Genomic DNA, 19,782 nt, shown 5'->3' on the forward strand with positions numbered 1-19,782 from the left:
ATCAATACAAAACTGATCAAAAATAAAAGACAGGGTCTAAATTAAATTAAGACCTTAAATTCTTTATTCCATGCTGAGGCTTATAGATTAATTTTGAGTTAAGGAAAAAATAGCATTCCAAAATCCAAATCTAAACACATATTCTACCTTTTCCGATTGTGCAGGAAAGTCAAATCCATTACTTTTATGTTGATGTTACTTATCTGGCTTTAACACAGTTATGCAAAAGATGGATTTTTTTTTCTCTGTTTCAAGAGACAAAGCAATGCAAAACTCATCCTGTGTGCCAAACTATTACTGGTCGTTTCAACCCTTTTGGAGTTTCAAAGGAGCTGATTCAGAGTGGATCCACATGGATTCACAACAGAATCACAAACAGCACCCAAACCTTCCCTTCTGCCCCCTCTTATGGCTGGCAGGCTTTGGGGGCTGACAGGACATGATTTTTCCCTGACATCCACATGAGTTGCAACAGCTGAAAGACAAAATTGTTTAATAATAGGTCTTAAAAAAGGCAAAAAGTACTAGGCATGCCTGAATTGTCATTACTGTTAATCTCATCCAGACTTGGGTGACCCAGACCAATGCCATAGAATGCCCCTAAGCCTGCACTGAATTTTATGAGCATGGAGAACATTAACTCCAGGCCATTTCTCCCTGTCTTTCCTGGGATTTCTGGTGCTCTGTCTTAAACAGCTGCCTTTCACTGCTATTGCCATTCACTTAACCAGTTCCACAGACAATTTGCTACCTAGAGCCTGCTGGTGCGATAGAATTGGCTGAGACAGACTAAAGAGCATTGTCCTTTCATGCAAGTGTGAGTTACACCCTGATTATTAATACTAGAGGCTTGTTAGAAGCTGTCACAGTAAGAAGCCAGGTGCAATCTTCATTTCCACCCTGGTTCTGCAACCCTTACACATAATGAGTAACACTGACTCATGCAAACTTTTCCCATTGGAGTTCTATTTTCCATATACGTTTTTGATTCACTGTGTTGATGTTTCATCCACTGCTCCCTGATTTTCACTATTTTCAAGACAATACCTAGTGGTTTCATTCACAAGGCAGATGCTGTCTAATATTTAAAAAATGTTATTTTAACAACTGCAGAGATACGTCAAAGAAAATGAAGTTAAGATTTGCAAAAACCCTGCCTGCATTAAATGGAAACCTGTAGAAGAAAGAATACTTAGACACAAAGTTGTTAATAGACTTCTTGGTAAAACCACAGTCTGCATTGCATGGCAACCAGGAAATGTTAGTGAGCTGTTCTCATGGGGATTTTCCTTTTCAGTTTGTGGTTCAAGATGATTGATAGGTCACAAGGATGTGATAAATTGGGGCTGAAAACAGGGACAGAACTAGGGGTTTGATGGTGCAGATAGTTTTTATTCCCTGTTTGCTTTAACAGAATATAGTTTTTACATTTATTTTAAGAACTTTTTTCTAAATTTGTTAAAGGGATTTCAAGCTCTGGGCAGATATACATGGGTAGACGTTTCCTTATAATCACAGATAATTTAATCTTGTACTGGCACTTCTGAACGGGAACAACCATTAACTTAGCACTGATATCTATATTTTGAATATTAGCACCTGCTTTAATTGATGCTAGAAATGGAGTAGAGAAAAGTGGCATATTTGAAACAGATTAACATCTGTTTAAAAGAGACTCCTCGTAACTATGGTTCCCCTCCAGGCAATGTAGAAGTTGGGCCATAATAGTCCTAAGATCTGAAGAGGTCTGAAGATTTCAGATCTCAGCTCTCAGTTCAGATCTATCTCCAGTTGATGTTTCGTTTTTTAAATGTTTCTCAGGAAAACTCATGACTAAATAAGAATGCACGTTTTTCTTCTGACTAGAGGAAAAGCCCTCTCAATACAAAATTTCGTATGGGATAGATTCATGAAACTTTTCAGGGTCCAAGACATTTTGTCAACAGATATACTAAGATAGCTCAAGTACCACTGCTTTGACATCTGGGAGAACTTGAATGTAAAAAACTACCATTCAGTGATTACCTAATGCACTACGATACACATGGGCCTGGATGGCATTATTATTTGCTGAGTATTCCACCATTTCTTTAGAGGCTATTAGTAAAACCATTCACTAAAGCAATTCGCAGCCCAGACAACTGTAATAGGATACAGAGGCTTCCATCTTTATGTCAGAAGTTGGACCAAAGCCCAGGTCAGTAGTGATGAAAACCACTGCATAGCTTTTTGCTAGGTTATGTAAAATGATTCATTAATCCCAGCCCCAGTCACTAATAGATATGTGTCGACATCATTAAAACACACCTATACTTTAAACCCTCAGGGCTTGATGAGGAAAGGGAAATTGTGCTGGGAAAGTCAGACTCTAAACTGGGATGACTATACATTGACCAAAATTTAGAAGTCAAATCCTGCAGGATCCGTAAGTTAATCAAGCATGTGTCTATGAGGCTGCAGCCCTTTACCATCATTACAAAAAAGCGCCAAGGATCAAGCAACATGTATAGTCATTTAGTGTGGCTCATGATATTTTTCTGTTCTCCCAGTTACGCTATTCTTGGTCTGTTAGCCACCATTCTCTACAGAAAGTAGAGAAACAAAACCTGGAAATAAGCCATCCGCACCATAAGCAAGGCTTCTCCAAATAGTGATGGTGAAAGTAAGTCTTTACAGATTCTTGGGAGTTGTCAGATGAGGTACTTTCCTTGGGCTATTGCCAAGCTGTGATACCTAAAATGATTTACAGGAAATATGCTTCCAAATTTAGTGGGAATAAAGTATATTTTCAGTTTTTGAAGTATCCCTTGTGGATTCTTAAATAAAGCAAAACAAGGGGTTTGTTTTTCAGTTTGAAACTGCCTTTCATTTTGAAACTTAATTAAATGGTTTGCACAAAATCAAATAAAATAATTCAAGAAAGTTAAATTTAAATGTTTACATGGTTACAATACAAGTAGATGGTTTGAGGAACCCAGTCCAAAATTTCCCTGTAGAATTTTTTTAAAAATCATATTTTAATTTCAGTTTGGCATAGGAAAATGATCTAAGTCCTGAAAACTTTCATGGGAGACAAAAACCCTCATAGATATATCCCTAATAGATTGCTGATATTTAGGGGGGGGAAATTCTTTGCACACCTGGCTTTTTAAAGACAATAAAGTCCAGGAAAACACTTTAAAAGGAATTTACCTGCCTGTTGTAAGGAGTGCTTGCTATAAATAGAGACAACATATTCTTAGTAGTTGGGTGTGGTGACAAAAAAGTGAAGATGTCTATATACCCAAAGGTATAAAATCAGACCTTTCTTTGAGGCTGTGCCAAAGCTCTTCCTGCTACCCAGTTATATTTGGGTACCTAGTAATTTGGGCAAAAAAGGCAAATAAGATAGTAGCTTCCTCACTCTTCTGTATCCTGTTAACTACATAAAAAGTCATGACATGGCCATGCTAACCCTGTGGTCCAAGTGGGCTCAAGTGGATTTCTGAAATGAAAAGGAGAGATGTGGCTGTGGATATAGACAGTAGCCAGAGAGGGATACACTCCAGTAGGAGGATCTCCTTTCTCCACCAACTGATAACAAATATTTAGTACTTTTCTGTGTGTTACTGGAAACTGGATGTGGGACAAAGCTCAAGCTGTTGACTTCCTTCTAAATTGTTCTTCTTAACAAATCTGCCTACTGGCCACCAAAGTCATTGTCTCTATCTGTTTACCGATGGGCAAAAATCATCAATCTCTTTATCTGATAGCTTTCCTGGCTACTAATTTAAAAAAGTGGGGGTGGGACTATTAATGAATCAAGCATTCATAGAGCCTCTCAAAATGCAAGTAAGTACAGGAAACATGTTTCATTCCTCAGCAGTTGCTGCGGGAAGGAAAAAGTCTGCTAACGCATCTTCCAACATACTTTATCTGCTTGGCAACAGTTGCTCTGGTAAACATCCTGAGTGAGCCTATATGGTGTCATCACTTACGATAAGCTCCTTGCTGCTGACATTAATATTATTCTTTTTGCAATAATTTCACCCAATAGTGAGTTGAAAGTTTTCAGACTTCACTAGAACATGGTATAGCTGTGCAGCACCTCAGTGGAAAATTGCAGGTGGTGAAATCATAGTCCTGGAATTAGACAGTTATCAGATATGCCCCCCTCGAGATGATGAAAACATAATCATCATTGTCGATACTAGGAAAGCTTCAGGCTGTACAATGAGTAGTCTAACCCGAAGGCTGAGTAACAGGGACTGTGAAGTGAATCAGTTGGGATCAGTTCCATGCAATCCAGGTGAAGAAACATACATGAAACAAAGCTGGTGAATAATAGTTGGAGTGTGATTTTCATTGTTTGACTGAAAGCAAATTGTTTAGTCATTTGGGATAAAAGCATATGAGACACTGTGCTGCCCAGCAGACAGATCCCCAGGCTGAAGCTCAAAGGGCCTTATACCTATTCCCTGCTCTGTCATTTACCTGCTGATATAACCTGGATAAGCCAATTCATCTCTCTCTACCTCAGGTTGCAACTAACCTCCTTAAGAAAGCAATTTTAGATTTACTGATAAAGAATGCTGTATGAGCAAAGAACTATTACATTGTTATTTTATTGTGTTGTGTTCTTACAGCTTTTACATTCAGCTTCCATCTAAGCTTTGACAAGTCACGGGAAGTCTGATTTAAGTTCTGTGGTTATTTAGATAAGAAATTAATACATAATCAAACCTATGATTAACAAGTCCAATGAAATGACAGATTTTGAATTTTAATTATATGCAGTATGCTACTCAATAATAATACCAGGTGTAATTTGAAACTATTTTTTGGTAAACAATTTACAAACTAAAAAACTATGCTTTTTATATTTCCTCTGCTCCTCTGAGTTATACAGGAAAACCTCTAATAACTGTTCTCAACATTTTAAATTCACTTGTACAATAAGTTCATTATGGAAAAGCAAGAAATGATCAAAACTGAAAAGAAAAAAAAAGATCTTGAACAAGAAGTACAACATCTATTGACTTTAACAAGGTCACTTCACAATAAAACAACAGAGAAAAAAACCCAAGAATCTTTTTAAAAGCTCTGAATGCCAGCCAGTTAAAACAAAGACAACATTAGTTGGGCAGACATATTAAAAAGAAGGCTGCTTAGAATATGCCTTACAATGTAAGACATGTCAAAAGGCAAAAGACCCACACAGACTTCCTGGGAACAAAAAATGGCAGGAGAGGACTTCCCAACCAGGAGACATGTCAGTACTTATTCCAAACTCAGCTTCCCCACAAAGCAGATGAACTCATTCCTAGTTTCTTTCACAACCCCTCTCCATTTTTTTTTCAAATACCTGGTAAAATTAAGACGAAACCCAACCTTTTTGTAGAAGTTGCTTGTACGAATTTACAAGGACCTTACAGAAGAGTACAAATTAGCACAATATTAAACACTTAAATCAGGGATCATAGTGGATAATTGCATATTGATTAAAATATTGTCCAATAATCCATTGAATTTCGCCTGACAGAAATTAAACTGAAGAACTGAAAACTCCAATGTAATGCATGATTTGATGACTCATACTAAATTCTGAATTCTCAGATTAGGAATATAGCTGTAACTTTTGTTTGTAACTTTGCAGTTTTAAAGATGGATAAAACACTACTTTTGAATATTTGTGATTTGCACAAAAAAAAGCAGAATAAGATATAGTATCATCTCCATTCTGAGGGTTTCCAGAATATGGAAGATTTCTAGGTCCTAACAAATTACTGGATGAAGGATAATCAAATCAAAGCTAAAAACTGAAGAAAGCTACTATTAGAATCAATCCTTAGAAAAAAGCAGCTGACTCGCTCTGTGACGTTACACTGAAACCCTGCTTTCTTTCCATAGTGGGACTTTGAATAATTTCTGCTAGCAGTCCTGTCTGGTCATTGTGATCCACCTTACAAAAGGTGTGATCTGAAGAGATAAGAAATGCTGGATTTGAAAGAGAAAGTAAAGAAACAATCTTGGAAGAAAGTGTTCTCTGACGGATAGATCATGGAAGAAGTCTGAAGAGCTTAATTCGCAGGCAATAATGAAAGATGGAAGTTGCATATCCAGCTGTGTCTACAAGATACTGCAGTTGCAGAAATGGAGAGCGAGTTGATCTCAACATGTTCCTCTCAATAAAAACCCAAGAAGTACCCAGCCATAAGTACATTTTCAACAGAGGGATAGCAACCATGGCGCTTTTGGGAGCATACTACACGCTACTGAAAAAAAGTATAACTCCTGAATTGCACATTTCATTTTCACTTGCTGAAGACCTTGAATTTCACTCTGGAAATATCAGGACAGACTAAGAGTGGAAAAAAACCCCAAACTTAAGATTTTCATTGGCAGAAAGACTTGGCTTGCAATCTGAAATAAGTATGGTTCAAACAAAAAGTTACCTCTGGAAATTATAATTCTGTAAAACACTAGTAATGATTAACACGATCTACTTAAATCTCATCTAGAATCTCTAGAAATCAATGGGAAAGGTCTTACGCTACCTTAAATCAGTCCAAGCTTCTGATGATGGAAGAAAACTCTGTCACATCCACTACTCCCTCTGTTTTTCCCCTAATACTGGAGGGGTGGGGATCCCATAGCCTGTAACCAGAACACCAAGGCCAGCAGGCAACTGGAATTTTTGGTGGCAAAATATTTCAATTTTCTGGATTCTGTTTCACTCTATCCATTCATATACCACAGTTTCAAGAATCTTGAGATTTGTACTGAAAGTATTGACTAGCAAGAAACCTTCCTAAGATGTATGCAGGTTATTTGTATCCCAAGCTAAAAGTTCAGTTATATTCCTTTAATAATTCTTACAGTCTTATTTTTAAATTCTTTATCATTGGTTTAATGAAAAGGTATGTTTAATAACTAGAGTTTACATTAGTATGTACACAATGCTGTTGTTATCACAAATGTGGTAAGAACAATGATATGCCTTGGGTTTAATAAATTGTTTCCTATTTATTAAAAAAAGTTTATTTAAACTTAAAAATTCACAACAGGCAGTGAAGATTCACTTGCGTGAGGGGAGAATGGGAAAGAAGCATTGGCAGCATGACCTCGATATTCTGTGAATTCAAATACTACATTAAAATCCTGCATATACTTAGGCAGCGGTGATATGTAAGGGCAATGCACTACTGTTTGCACATAATCATCCTCAAATAGCGAAGCATCATCTCCCAAAAGTGCTGGAATCATTGTGAAGCCAGTGATTTTGCTGTGGTGCTTGTTGATTCTAGTAATCTTCTATTTTAATGAGATATAGCTGGATTTTACAAAATAAAATCCAGAATTAAATCAATGTTTGAATGGCAAATAATACAGTGACAGACCTCAATTCAGGTACTGTGAGTTTCGTGACATTGGAAAGCATCATGAAGTCATATTCACTCTGAGTAAGAACCAATTCAAATAGCAAATCAGGAATAAGCTGTCTTAATAAGTAGAAAATCCTAGAGAGGTAGTGATTTACTATTATTAAAGCACCACGAGATTCTTTTTTTCCCCCAAGGAAATTATTTACATTCTTGAAGCAAAGTTCATTGAGTTGTCTGTCAAGTACACTGGACAAAACAGAAAACTGATCTTGACTGACTCATTACTGCCACATGACAATGAGTATTAACAGTGAACTACATAGAGTACAAAAGATGGATTGAGACAAGTAAGCTTGTATCAGAGCTGAAAAGGAAAGCAAGCCAATAAAGGACACTGAAATCAGAAGTAAGAAGATCTCATCACATACTTGCAAAAAACAAAAGCAGGAAGTTCTTTAAACAAAGCAGCGATCTTTCTTAGGAACTGCAGAAGTAGCTGACACAGCATGGGAAGACTTTTCCAGATGATCTGCTACCAGTCATTGTGTATAGATCCCATTTGTCTTTCTTGAACAGTCTGAAAGCATGTCTTTGACACACCTTACTATATCAATCCTGAAACACTGTTAATTCTGTTGACTCTTAAAACTATTTGCTCTGTAAGGATGGGAGATAATGGGATACCTCCCAATATAGCAATCATTTCAAGACACCAGACCAGCAAGTTAAAAAGCAAAAGACAGACTTAGGACTTGAACATGCTGCTATGACTATCATTGTGGATATATTTGTATCATGTCAGGGGTGGAAAAAAGGTGTTAATATGCTGCCTTGCAATTGCTATGTCAGCCACAATATTTACTGGTGTTGATAAAGCGCCATGACCTGAGTGCTATGAGTAATAAAGTCAGATAAAGTATTTGACTGATACTGTTAATATCAGTCAGGTCTGCAAACAATGGGTTGCAAGAGTGTTTCAAAAATCGGGAAAATACTTAGCTCTTACTCATAAAGAGCATTTTCTCACATGGATTGTCCAGCTGAAGTAAGGATTGCATAGCCAGGCTCAGTGATGGATTGCCAGTTAGCAACTGAAGTGTTTCCCGTTTTTAAGATAACAGCTTTCCAGAGAGTGCTCTGCCCCTCTGTACTCTTTTTCACTTCAGCATCAGTAGAAGAATGCGTGCAGAAGGACTTTTTTCTTATGAATAACAATAATGTTTATTTCAGCTGAAACAGCCCTATATGTGAAGTCAAGGCTGCTTTCTAAATTCAAGGAAAAGAGGCACTAATCTTGTTGAGGGAAGGCCAGGCTGGGACTTAAGAGAAAAAGTTCTGTTTACAGCTACATTATTTTGCTTTCTCTCTGTTTCCCTACCTGTGGGTTGGGGATAAAATCACTGACTTCCAAAGGTCTACAAAAAGACATAGTCGTTATTGTCTTCTATGAGCATATTTGTCAGTTACTTCTTTCTCACTAGTTGGGATCATCTTTACTCTGTTAGATAACACTATATCTAGACTTGAAATTTTAAGCTCCATGGTAGTTTAAACACATTCAACCTGACTCCAACTGTGCTGAATGTGTTGATGAAACTCACCAGATAAGACAGTGACCACCTCTAGACAAAATGTTGTAATATTTATGTGAACTACATGTAATACAAGAAAAAGAAACACTACACACAACAAAATTTCATCAGAGACACCACCTGTTTCTGAAGTGATACATTGAGAAAGTGTAAGACGTCAAATCTCTTTCAAGAAGAATTTAAGCTTTTCTATGGTGCTTGGAAGAATCCAGCAGATGACAAGTGGAAAGAATACATCTCAGTTGATATTGAAATATTCAAATATTTAAGGTGCTGTAGGATATATTGAGGAGAGACCACCGCATTTCGTTACTAATGTCCACCTTGAGCTTTGAAGATGTGGATGTGTACCATCAAGCAGATGTTATCAGCACACACTCTTGTAGGTTAATAACGGATATAACCCTTGCTGGGCCCAAGACTTCCAATGCTGTGGCTATGCTATATTTTTTAAATGGGACTGTGACAACATAAAAGCAATTGAAGATAATAACATTGCCTATATTTCATTGTGAGGGGTAACCTAGTCAGGTAGAGAGAGTTTTTTTGACATTTCCTCCTTTGCTTAGCAAAGGAGATTAATTAGAGAATTCATTCATTTGCAAATGCGAAATTTTGGGTAGAAATTCTACTGATCTTTAAGGGTACTGTTGCAACATTTTACCAGTCTTGCATTGTTCTGTATGTAATATAACGTGTACTCTACACTAATTTACAATAGGGCTGGTCCCCACTGGCATGTATATAAATAATAAGAGTTTTTAGGAAATATAAGAGAAGAAGCAAAAAGATCTCCAGCTCCAGAAAGAAACACAAACTACTTGTTATATGAACTATATGGATAAAAATATACTCTCAGCAAAGCGTTAATGGAAAAAACATTTGGATTCGGTCATTGTTCTTAATAATCTCCAAGTCACAGGATGTGCCTCCTCCTAGAAAACTGGGCTTTTCTCTAATCCACATGAACCCAGAGAGACAGCAAATGCACTTATACCTAGAGATGCTCTGAAAAAAATGAATAGCTGTGCTGGTCTTACCCTTCCATGATGGTCTAAGATTGCCTCTGCCTCACTGTTTTAAAAGCCAGTTAATCCTGTGCTCTGTTCAGCATGAACATGAGCCATGTCACTACCAGATAAAGTGTGAGACTTGGCAGGTCAAGGTGATGTTGAGAAAAGAAAGCAAAACTGCTGCAGCCTTTTCCCATCAAACAAGCAGCCAGAAAATACAGTGATAAGAAAAAGAATGAGTACTACTGATCTAATAGGAATGGCAGGAGACACAAAAAATCATCATACACACTCTGAGGAGAGCTCTGCAACATTTTATACCACAACAGCGAGCAAATGGATCCAGGGTTTTCTGAGGCAAGCCGCAAAAGCAGGAAAGAAGCTTCTTTCTAGGCAGTCACCGTGGGAAGGTGTTTCACATGCTCACAACCTCTGTCTGTTACTGCTTTTAATACAAGAATTGCAAATTGGATAGCTGCCTGTCTAAATCCCTAGCTGTGCTCATTCAGTGATGAACTGGAACAACCAAGTATCTATACTCTGTAGGCTATAAAATTATTGTGTTACACTCTGGAAAAGAGGAGTTTAACAGTTTAGAGCTCAATGTGAGATTTCAAGAAAAGTATTTTTATTTTCTTTGCTAGAAGAGTTTTTGCTCCTCCCAAGAAGGTAAAGTGACTCTTACTAGTGCAATGTAAGAGTGGTATTTTGTTAATACAGATCTTCTGAAGTCACTGGATGCTCCTGCCCTGTTAGCCTGATGTTGAACACAATGACAGTAAGTCAGACTTGCCAGCACAGTAGGCTGAAATTGAAACAAAATCATAAAAAATATGAATAAGAGAATTTTCTTGTCATTTGAATCTTCTCTGAGGCCTGCCTCTTGAAGGAAGAACTTGGTCTCTACATTTCATTTTGTCTAAGAATGACTAAGCTGCTGAGCAGAAGTTCTGCTGGATCAAAACTGGATCAATCCTATCACAGACACAGACTATCAAGAGTCTATCAGATTTATTGGACTGCTTCAGCCAGATATCCCAGAAAGATGGCAATGGATTAGTGGGGAAAACAATAAATAGGTGTGAGAAATGGAAGATGTTCAAAAGAAGATGTGGACATTTAAGATAAACCCGAGTACCACCTGGATACACACAGTTGCTGTACAGTGACACTCAGACTTCTCTGGACTTGTAACATGCTGGCCACATGGCCTTCTGGCATCATGACCAGGTGGCCCAGCTTCAGGTTAGAGACAGTGAGTTTATTCCTCTGACTTTCTGGGTCATTTTACGTCTCTCAGCACTTGGCTTTCCTGGAGTATCAAGCCTTTATGTACAAATACCTCCAAGATCTCAAGAAGATATCTGATAGTTATCACTAGGAAATATTGCTTCAGACAGGAGAGAAGCTTGACTAAATTTAAGACATCTTTCTTCGTTTAGTTATTAAATCAATTTTAAAGTTGTTGAACCTAAAGAAGTGTTAAGTTTGACAGTAGGACAAAAGATTTAAGTCAGGTCTCATTTGCCAAACAGATTCATATATCACTAATCATGAAAAGATAGGTCTTGAAAAAGAACTTTTTAAGGAAACTCTACTTTGCATTCACTGTTCTCTAACAGGAACCGAATGCTATTGAACTGAAAATAGCTGCCGGTCTTCATTGTGTGTATAGATAGCACGCCTACAAGTACACAGACTAAAAGTGTCAGACCGACAAAGAAAAGTTTTATCTGATTTTTATAACACTGCTACTGGAGAAATTTATTTGAACAGATAAATATTCCATGTTCTAAATGTTCCTATATGTTGAATTCATGCATAAGCAATATATAGGAACAGAGAACAAAACCCTCCCTTTATAAATATGAAGACTCATTAGCAAAAGAGGCTTTTTTTCTACACTTACATGCCTGAGTGAATGATGGAAAAGGGAAAGGACATGTAAATTAATGGAGTCAACCAGGACAAAGAATAGGGAAGTGAGTGAAAGCAAAACACTGAAATGAGTTCAGGCCTCACCCTCAGCGCCTTCATTATTAATGAATCATGTTTCTTTATAATTGGCAAATACTACTTTCCCCTGAACCTGCCCAGTTAACTGTTCCATATTCCCTGTGCAGAAGCTTCACCCAGACACTGTGATGGAGTTGGGAAGACCTGGCTGCCCCTAGCAGTGATGTACAGTGACTGCCTTAGACTCCTCGTTCTACGATAGGGATACTCCATCTTATCTATGTGCATCAGCCCGATGGCAAAGGGTAGGTAAACAACTAATCACTACCATCACAGTCACCCCTATGACAGTGTTGAACTACTGCATTTACATGCTGTAGACAGAGCAGCTGCCAGCTTGCTTAGTCTGTTTTGAGTGGGCATGTGGGCTCTGCCTGCTCTCTGAAAATGGCTACAGTCATGCTGCTCTGGCAAGCATGATACCAATCCTTTGCTGATAAGCCTCACTGGCAGCAAGATATATTCTTTCAGAGAAGTTGCCAACTTAAGGCTGGTGCTTGACTTTTAGATCCTGATTTGGATAGCAGCTTGCTTGCTGCCTGGACAGAGCTCACTCACATCTGCCTGCAGGGTCCTGGGTGGCCATAGACCATATGCTGAGCTCCAGTTAACCTTTCACTTCTGTATGGGAATGCTGCAAGAAACTATTCATTACACCTGCCCACACATACCACACCCTGCTTCTTTACAGGCACCTATCTATTAACAAAAATAGCAATAAAAAGGGAAATATACTTCTGAGAACCTGTTTTGCTGACATGCTGCCACTGTGAGACATATATAATCAACAAAAGCTATGTCACAGCAGATTTTTTTACTATTATATGTTCTGTCAAGGGCAGCTTCTTATTTATGAAAGCATGTATTTAGTAAAACAGACATTAACTGTGTAGTTGATCATCTCTGGCTAATGCCCTTTTCCTAGGCAGCTGTCAGCCTGTAACCTGGCAACCTCTTTTATAGCCATCTCACATTGCTTTTGGAACAGTATCATTAGCAGGGACAGAGACAGAAGTTTTACCACAGCTGCTGGGTGTCTGATTTTTTTTTTTCCAAAGGCAGAAGACAGTTTCTTAGAGCTCCCAGCTACTGAGCCTAGCATCAGTAGAAGGAAAGAAAAAAGTGAATCAATCAATTTTTCAAACTACAAACGTAAGTAAAACTCAGGTCTTCTCTGTGATTTTTACTTTGAATTGGCGTAGCTGCTTGAGCTTCCATGTTAGTGATTGCTAAAATAGTAGATTATTCTTCAACTCCTTTCTTTTTTTTTTTTTCTGTTTCACAATGTGAGGGTTGAAGGTTATTGTACTGAAATAAGATTGCTGCATTATATAATGCAGCCAGTGTTGTCATGTAGAGGAACTGGAAAGTCCCAAAGCCAGCGTGTACAAAAAAAAAAAAGAGTTCAATTATGTTCTTAATTGTAGGCACAGACTCCAAAAATGATTGCAGGTTTCGTTAGGCAGGAAACAGTCACGGAGGACTGAACTTTAAATCACAATTAGCTGAACTTTCAGTCTGACTGAAAAGATTCTCCAAGGAAAACCCCTCTTTCTCTCAGTTGCCATTTCACATTACCGCCTGCAAACTCATTCATATGGCAAGCTGCTCTGTCATCTCTTGGGTGGGGTCAGCTCCGGCAGCAGCAGCAAGGGAGGGAAATCACAGCCAGCTGCTACTGATATTAGTGCTGATGCCACTGCAGGGAGGCCTGTGATTTGGCAGGGAGGAAACTGATAAACATTCAAGACTGACACAATCCTCTCTGCCACCAGTATTAACAGCAGCCATAATGGTCACTGATAATTACAGTGTCTGATGGCTTTGAAATTATTATTACCCCCCTGGGAGTAAGAGGCAACTGTGTATTAACAGCTGATGAACTTTTGGTCTAGTCTGGAAAATGACGAACAGCTACTACAAACTGGCTTCGCACCTACAGTTGTTGACAACCCACGTTGAATGGCCCAAACCACCAGATAGATCACAAAGAAACCCTTCAGGTAAAGGCAAGGAACAAAATAGACTGTGGATGAGTGTTTTACTTTGTACCAACCATGATGTATGTATCAGAGGTGTGTTGGTAACAAACCCAACTGCTGTCTTGCTTTTGTCACTTTGCTGGCCTTCAGTTGGAAGTTTGAAATTTTCTAGTCTTAGAATTCAGTTTAGCGCTGAAAAATGAAATTTGATAAAGCATGCTCTCAGTTACCTACTGATGCTAAAATACCACATTTTGAATGTTGTGAATTGTTCCAGTACAATGTTATATCATTTTCAAAGTGGGCAAGATTACTGTGGTGGGTCATATTTGTTTCATGATTATCCTCTCTGTGAAGTTACAGTTCACAGATAACTATGTACACTTAGCCTCGGTCCTGGAAAAAGCAATTTTAGAGGAGGGTTTGGCAGAACACCCTGCCTCACTCTCTTGCATAGGGTTTTCTTTTTTTTTTAAAAAAAAAATCAATGTTTTGTAAATAATGGAATATATGTCATATGAAGATGAGAAATATCATCTTCTATCTTGAGGTATTTGCAAACACTTACCTATTACTGCAGGAAAACAAATGGAGAAGCCTTCTTACAGCATCTCTGAAATTCCAAAAAACTTTTAAGTTCTTGGGCTGACTTATCCTCTCCTTACATAAGAAGCTCTACATAATTTTTTGCCCTGCTTCTCCACAATGTATTCCACTACATTCAGAACTAAAATTATCCTTTTATCAAAGAAGAAACAGAGTTACCAGAGGTCTTTACTCCATCTTCTTAACCAGTAGTACAATCACCAATACCCAAACTGTCCTTTAAAGACATTTATCTAGTCTGTCCTTATCTAATCTGTCCTTAAAAACAACATCTCTTAGCAACCTATTTTCAAACCTAATTACTACTGCTGCGCAGCCACTCCCACTGAATACCATCTCTTCTCTGACAAGAACATTGCCATCTTGTATTGTTTGCCCTTTGTTTTTTAATTACCCCGTATCTCACAGAGCTCACCAGAGGTTTTTCATCCGCCAGGTCATCAACGCAGTTTTTACTTTTTCTAACTTTTCATATATCTAAGGGTTCCACAACTATTATACATTAACTTGATTGCTGCCTCTATCTTTTTTTTATTCCTCATTTATTTTCCCCTGTTCCTGACAGTTGCCATCCAAATTAGTGGACATATCTGCAGAGGTTTACACTAGGTTCTTGTTTAGATCCATTTCAGATTTCTTCTCTAACTTAAATTCTTCAAGACTTCATACTATTCATATAACTAATTTAGTTGATTCCTGCAATCTTCCATGCTCCTTGCCTTACAACCAAACATCCCTTTGAGATCTATATTTTCCTGCTCTCTTCCATAAACTCTCTCATTTTTTTTATTCCTTCGTAAAATTCTTGAGAACCCATCTTTTCTAGAAGTATTTTAGCAGTAATGAGCTCATGGTTCTCATACCTGTCTATCAGCATCTCAGGACATCTCCTCCTGCTGGCACATCCTTGCTACAGTAGAACCTCATGCATGTTTAGGTGATAGATGAATAACTGCTATATTAATACTGTGTTCAAGTCCTGGCCTATAGAAGTCATGGGAACTGTTCTGGGGAGAAAGACACACCAGATATGTGGGAACATTTCATCTAACTTTGGCTAGAGCTACCAGTGGTTTTAAAAGCATTTAGTTTAAGAAGTTCTTCCTCAATTTCATGATGCTAACTTTCCTCATTAAGCCTTTCTCTGACTTCCTGTTTTCAAGGTAATGGTTCTGCATTGTGGTGAACACCAGTAACTAAAAAATCAACAAACATTTCTCCAAAGACTGCAGGACAATCCTCTGCCATGGTTTGTTGGCTTTGTGTGTGAGAGTCTGTCAAGGGCAGGTATATAACCTTTCCATTAAACAATTACTTTGCAGCTTTGGGAAAATAGCCAAGACACACACTGAAAGGACTAAATGAAAATAATCTAGCACAAAGACCTTCTTCAACCTGCTTTATTTACAAATTTATGTGACGGATATATAAGCCAAGAGGCAGGCAGGTCCCTTCCTTTGTGACTGACTGATACCTATAGTAGCCCCTTCTCAGAGCCTTACCTTGTACTGAGACGCTGGCAACCTCTCCAGTGCTAATAGCTAACCTCCTCCCTCCCACTGGTGGGCTCATTCTCACTATTTTCATTTAATCTTTACTACTACTTCTACTCCAGCTTCTTCCACTTTGGGGGTCAAAATTCTAGGATTTATTTTGAGCTAATCAAAGAAAACTTTGAGAAAAATATTTTTACAAATACATAATGCTCATAGGGGAAAATCTTCCCCAGAATCACCATTAACCAAGATATCTATATCCTCCTGGATCCAGACTTTTTAGACAACAAAAATCATGTCAATACCACGAGTGCACCTTGCTCACATGTCAGTGACAGTATGGTCACAACAGCACAGAACTCAAGATGAGTAAGTCTTTCAACTGCTTTCTGTGTTTCATCTTTCCTTTAGTAATCATGTCAACAGTAAACCCAGGTCCTTTCTACTTCTGCCAAATTCTGTACTAAAAGAATCAAAATTCCAATTCAGGAGCAGATCTGAATTTTGTCTTCAAGCAAGGTGTTTCCCAACAGCGATGGCCACTACTCTGTGATACATGGAAAAGACACTGGTTTAAAAAAGAAAATAAACCCACCATCAACTGCCGTTTTGAAGTTATTACTGACTACAAAGTCATGCTGGAATGTACCACATGCCAACTAAAATATATTGTAGTTTTAGACTAATACCTTGCTAAGCCATTACAGAAACTTCCCTGTGGGGCATATGGGAAGTTTGACATACTTTTTGTAACTAAGCTGAAGACTAGATGATTGTGTTTTCTGCTATGTCTCACTGTAAAAATGCATTACTCCCAGAGTCAGCGCAGACCCTGCTTCTTTAGGACGCTCCTGGCAGCTCATAAAAGGAGAAATCAGTTGAGCAGGCGGTAACCAAATAATTACAACACTTATACAGCATACAGACCTGGAACAAGCCAAGGTTTTAAACACATCTCAGACACACTTCAATTGCCTACAGTACCCCTACCCTTTCTCTAAGGGCTTTATCCATATGTCTGATTTCAGCAAAAGCATTTTGGTACAACAGACAGGCGATTTTAGGCAGAAAAGCAATGAGGGTTCTTCTGGGAACTATTCACTCCAACACACCCATTCACACCCCAGCAGCGCTGCAACCATTACAGAAGTATCCACTGCTGCTCAGACAAATGAGGTATATATTTATTATACATACACACAGAGCCCTTGGGTGACAATGGTCATGAAAAATGTATTTTGTTAGACTCCTGGAACCGATGAGTATAAAAAATAATGTAGAAGTGTAATTGTTATCCCTAACCACAAAAAGCCTCGAGGCAGTTGCTGTCACAGTGAAAGTCTGTTAAAAGCATGGCCATTTCCCTCAAACGTGGTTGAGCCTGCACCATGTGAAATTTCAAAAGCATTTTGTCATTTTAGACAGACATTTTTTACTCTGTATTAATGTTTCATTTTTAAATACAAATATTTGAAGCAGACGACCAAGCTACAGAATGTTAATTGATAAACAACTGAATTTTGTGATCACTTCTAACCCCCTTTGTTCCAAAATTTTGTCAGTCAACCCCCCAAAATCCTTAGGAAGCCAGAAACAAGCATGCTAGGTATAAAAGCCAAGTCACAGATCACTGAAGTTTTGCTTCTGTTCAGCGAGGCTGTGTCCAAACGCAGCCTGCGTTAGCTGTTAGTTCAGCCCATGTAAACTCAAGAATGCTGTGTTGTATGCTGGGTGTGTGTGTGTGTGTGTCCATCCCCATCCCCCCTCTTTTCTTTACTGTCTGAAACAGGGCTTGGAGAGCAAACTAAGTAGGTAACAGCAGTCACATTGTCGAACCGAGCTTTACCAGAACTATTCTAAATTCCCTAAGGTACTTCTGTTCTAAGTTTAAACTTAACTTTAATGATCCGCAATTCACTTTTTATAGATCTGGAATCGCCCTTTACAAGCAATACACAGCTTTACGAGATTGTACAGACCAGCACAGCTGAGGTTACAGTTCTAGTATCTCTGATAACTCTTACAAATAATAAAACTCTATATAAAGACAGACACAAGAAAGCTGTGAGCTATCTGAGGTATAAACTTATTAGCAACCATAAGTGTTTTCATTCATAAAAAAACTTACGTGTTTCTGTTAAACAAAGCTTCAGCAAACAAAATCCAAAAGTTGCCCATAAGGAGAGGTTGGCCATTGTTTTCTCAGAGCTGTTTTGCAAAAACCAGAGATCCTTGCAAGCTGCGGAAAGAAGAAAAGCCCTGATGCTTGTTAAGCCTGCAGTCAATGAGTCTGAAGTTTGCTGCACTTTTTATTCTGATTCAAAGGAACTGAAGTAATGACATAACTGGGAGGGGGAGCTCCATCAAAAGTCACACCCATATTGCAACAAAAGTTACCCAGCAGTGGAAGAAGGGGGGTAGGGGAGGGGACCTAGTACTAAGCAGCCACACTTGAGTTTTAAAGAGGCACTAAACCTCCTCTTCTTACAGGAGTACAGTCAAAAGTTATACTTACTGCGCTTGCAGGAAAATTTGTGTAATCTCTTGTGAGTTAGCTCAGAAAGGCACTGTTTGTTATAAGCTTCCCCTCCTGCATTTTTAAATCTCTTCACTATTACAAACCAGGTGAACATAAAGCACTCGAGTTTCTTAACCTCATCAAAGCATCTACAACTGCCTGGATGCTTCCCCAAAATGTTTTGCTTATTTTATCCCATCTCACAGTTTTCTCTTTTTGCAGTTCAATTTAGAGCAAGCAAAATGCCTGCTCTGCAACAAACATTTCTAAAATGTTTCTGTTCATCCCTGGACGAGAACCTCATGCAGAAGGTAAGTCAAAGCGGTTCCATCTCCCACAGCCCACTCCAACCTTGGCTTCTCTGCAGAGGCTGCTCCAACAAAAGTTGTAACTAATGCCAGTGCCAGCAGTGATACTGAGGACTAAAGCTGCTATTTTATTGTATTGATCGTATGAGGTAGGGAAGGAATTATTCCTCGTATTCCCAATTTGCAAAGCAGAGAAACAGGATGAGAATATATGACAGTTTTTGACGTTCAGACAAGGTCTCAGATCCTGACGGACCTATGTTCATTGTAGTGTGGGGTTTTGTGTGACTCTAGATGCCACATGAAGTCCCTGGTGAAAACCTCAGAGCCTCTGTAGATAAGCGAAAGGCATGTCTGTTGTGCGCCTTAGTGATTTCTTGTGGCGTCTCCATACACTGGCCTCTCTTCAGAGCTGCAGAATTACAACAGTGGTTTGTGTGCAGTGGAATGAGGGTTGGTCAAGGATCATCAAAGCCAGTACATCTCACATTGAACAACCAACATGTGGCAATGACTGACAGCCAGTAACACGTCAATTTCAGTTTCGCTCGGCAAATTTGAAATGAATAGTTCTATATCAGATTACCATTTTGTCGACCCTCCCACTTGAAAGAACTTTCCTATTCATTTTTAATCTCTGTTAACACAAACAATGGAAAAATACAGACAGGTCTTTCCAGCCACAGGCACAAGAACGTTACATAAAGAGGTTTTCAGGACTTTGCCTTTCTTTGACTTTTGACTTAGAGATGGCTGGCTATCCTTTCCTCAATCAGCCAAATTTTTAGCAACAGGTTCCAACAGGCTTTTCCTACACGTCTAGAATATCTGATGGGACAAGGTTAAAGTGAAAATCTTTCCTTAAAACACAGGAGATCTTTTATTAA

The 19,782-nt window shown here is 38.5% G+C and overlaps 1 protein-coding gene across 14 annotated transcripts in view; it reads right to left on the bottom strand.

Moving 5' to 3' along the window:
* CD44 (CD44 molecule (IN blood group)) overlaps positions 1-18,400 on the bottom strand; it is a 64,795-nt gene extending 46,395 nt beyond the window's left edge. For 9 of the 14 annotated variants that reach the window (XM_075094369.1, XM_075094364.1, XM_075094363.1 and 6 more), the window contains exon 1: positions 18,198-18,385. In XM_075094369.1, coding sequence (XP_074950470.1) covers positions 18,198-18,264 — 67 coding nt within the window. In that variant the 5' untranslated portion in view covers positions 18,265-18,385. Of the gene's footprint in view, positions 1-18,197 lie in introns of all 14 variants that reach the window. The other 5 variants (XM_075094370.1, XM_075094368.1, XM_075094365.1 and 2 more) reach the window with 3 other exon arrangements.
* Between the last annotated feature and the right edge of the window lie 1,382 nt (positions 18,401-19,782).

The sequence above is a fragment of the Phalacrocorax aristotelis genome, chromosome 5, assembly GCF_949628215.1.
Source record: "Phalacrocorax aristotelis chromosome 5, bGulAri2.1, whole genome shotgun sequence".
In the NCBI taxonomy this organism is placed as follows: Eukaryota; Metazoa; Chordata; class Aves; order Suliformes; family Phalacrocoracidae; genus Phalacrocorax; species Phalacrocorax aristotelis.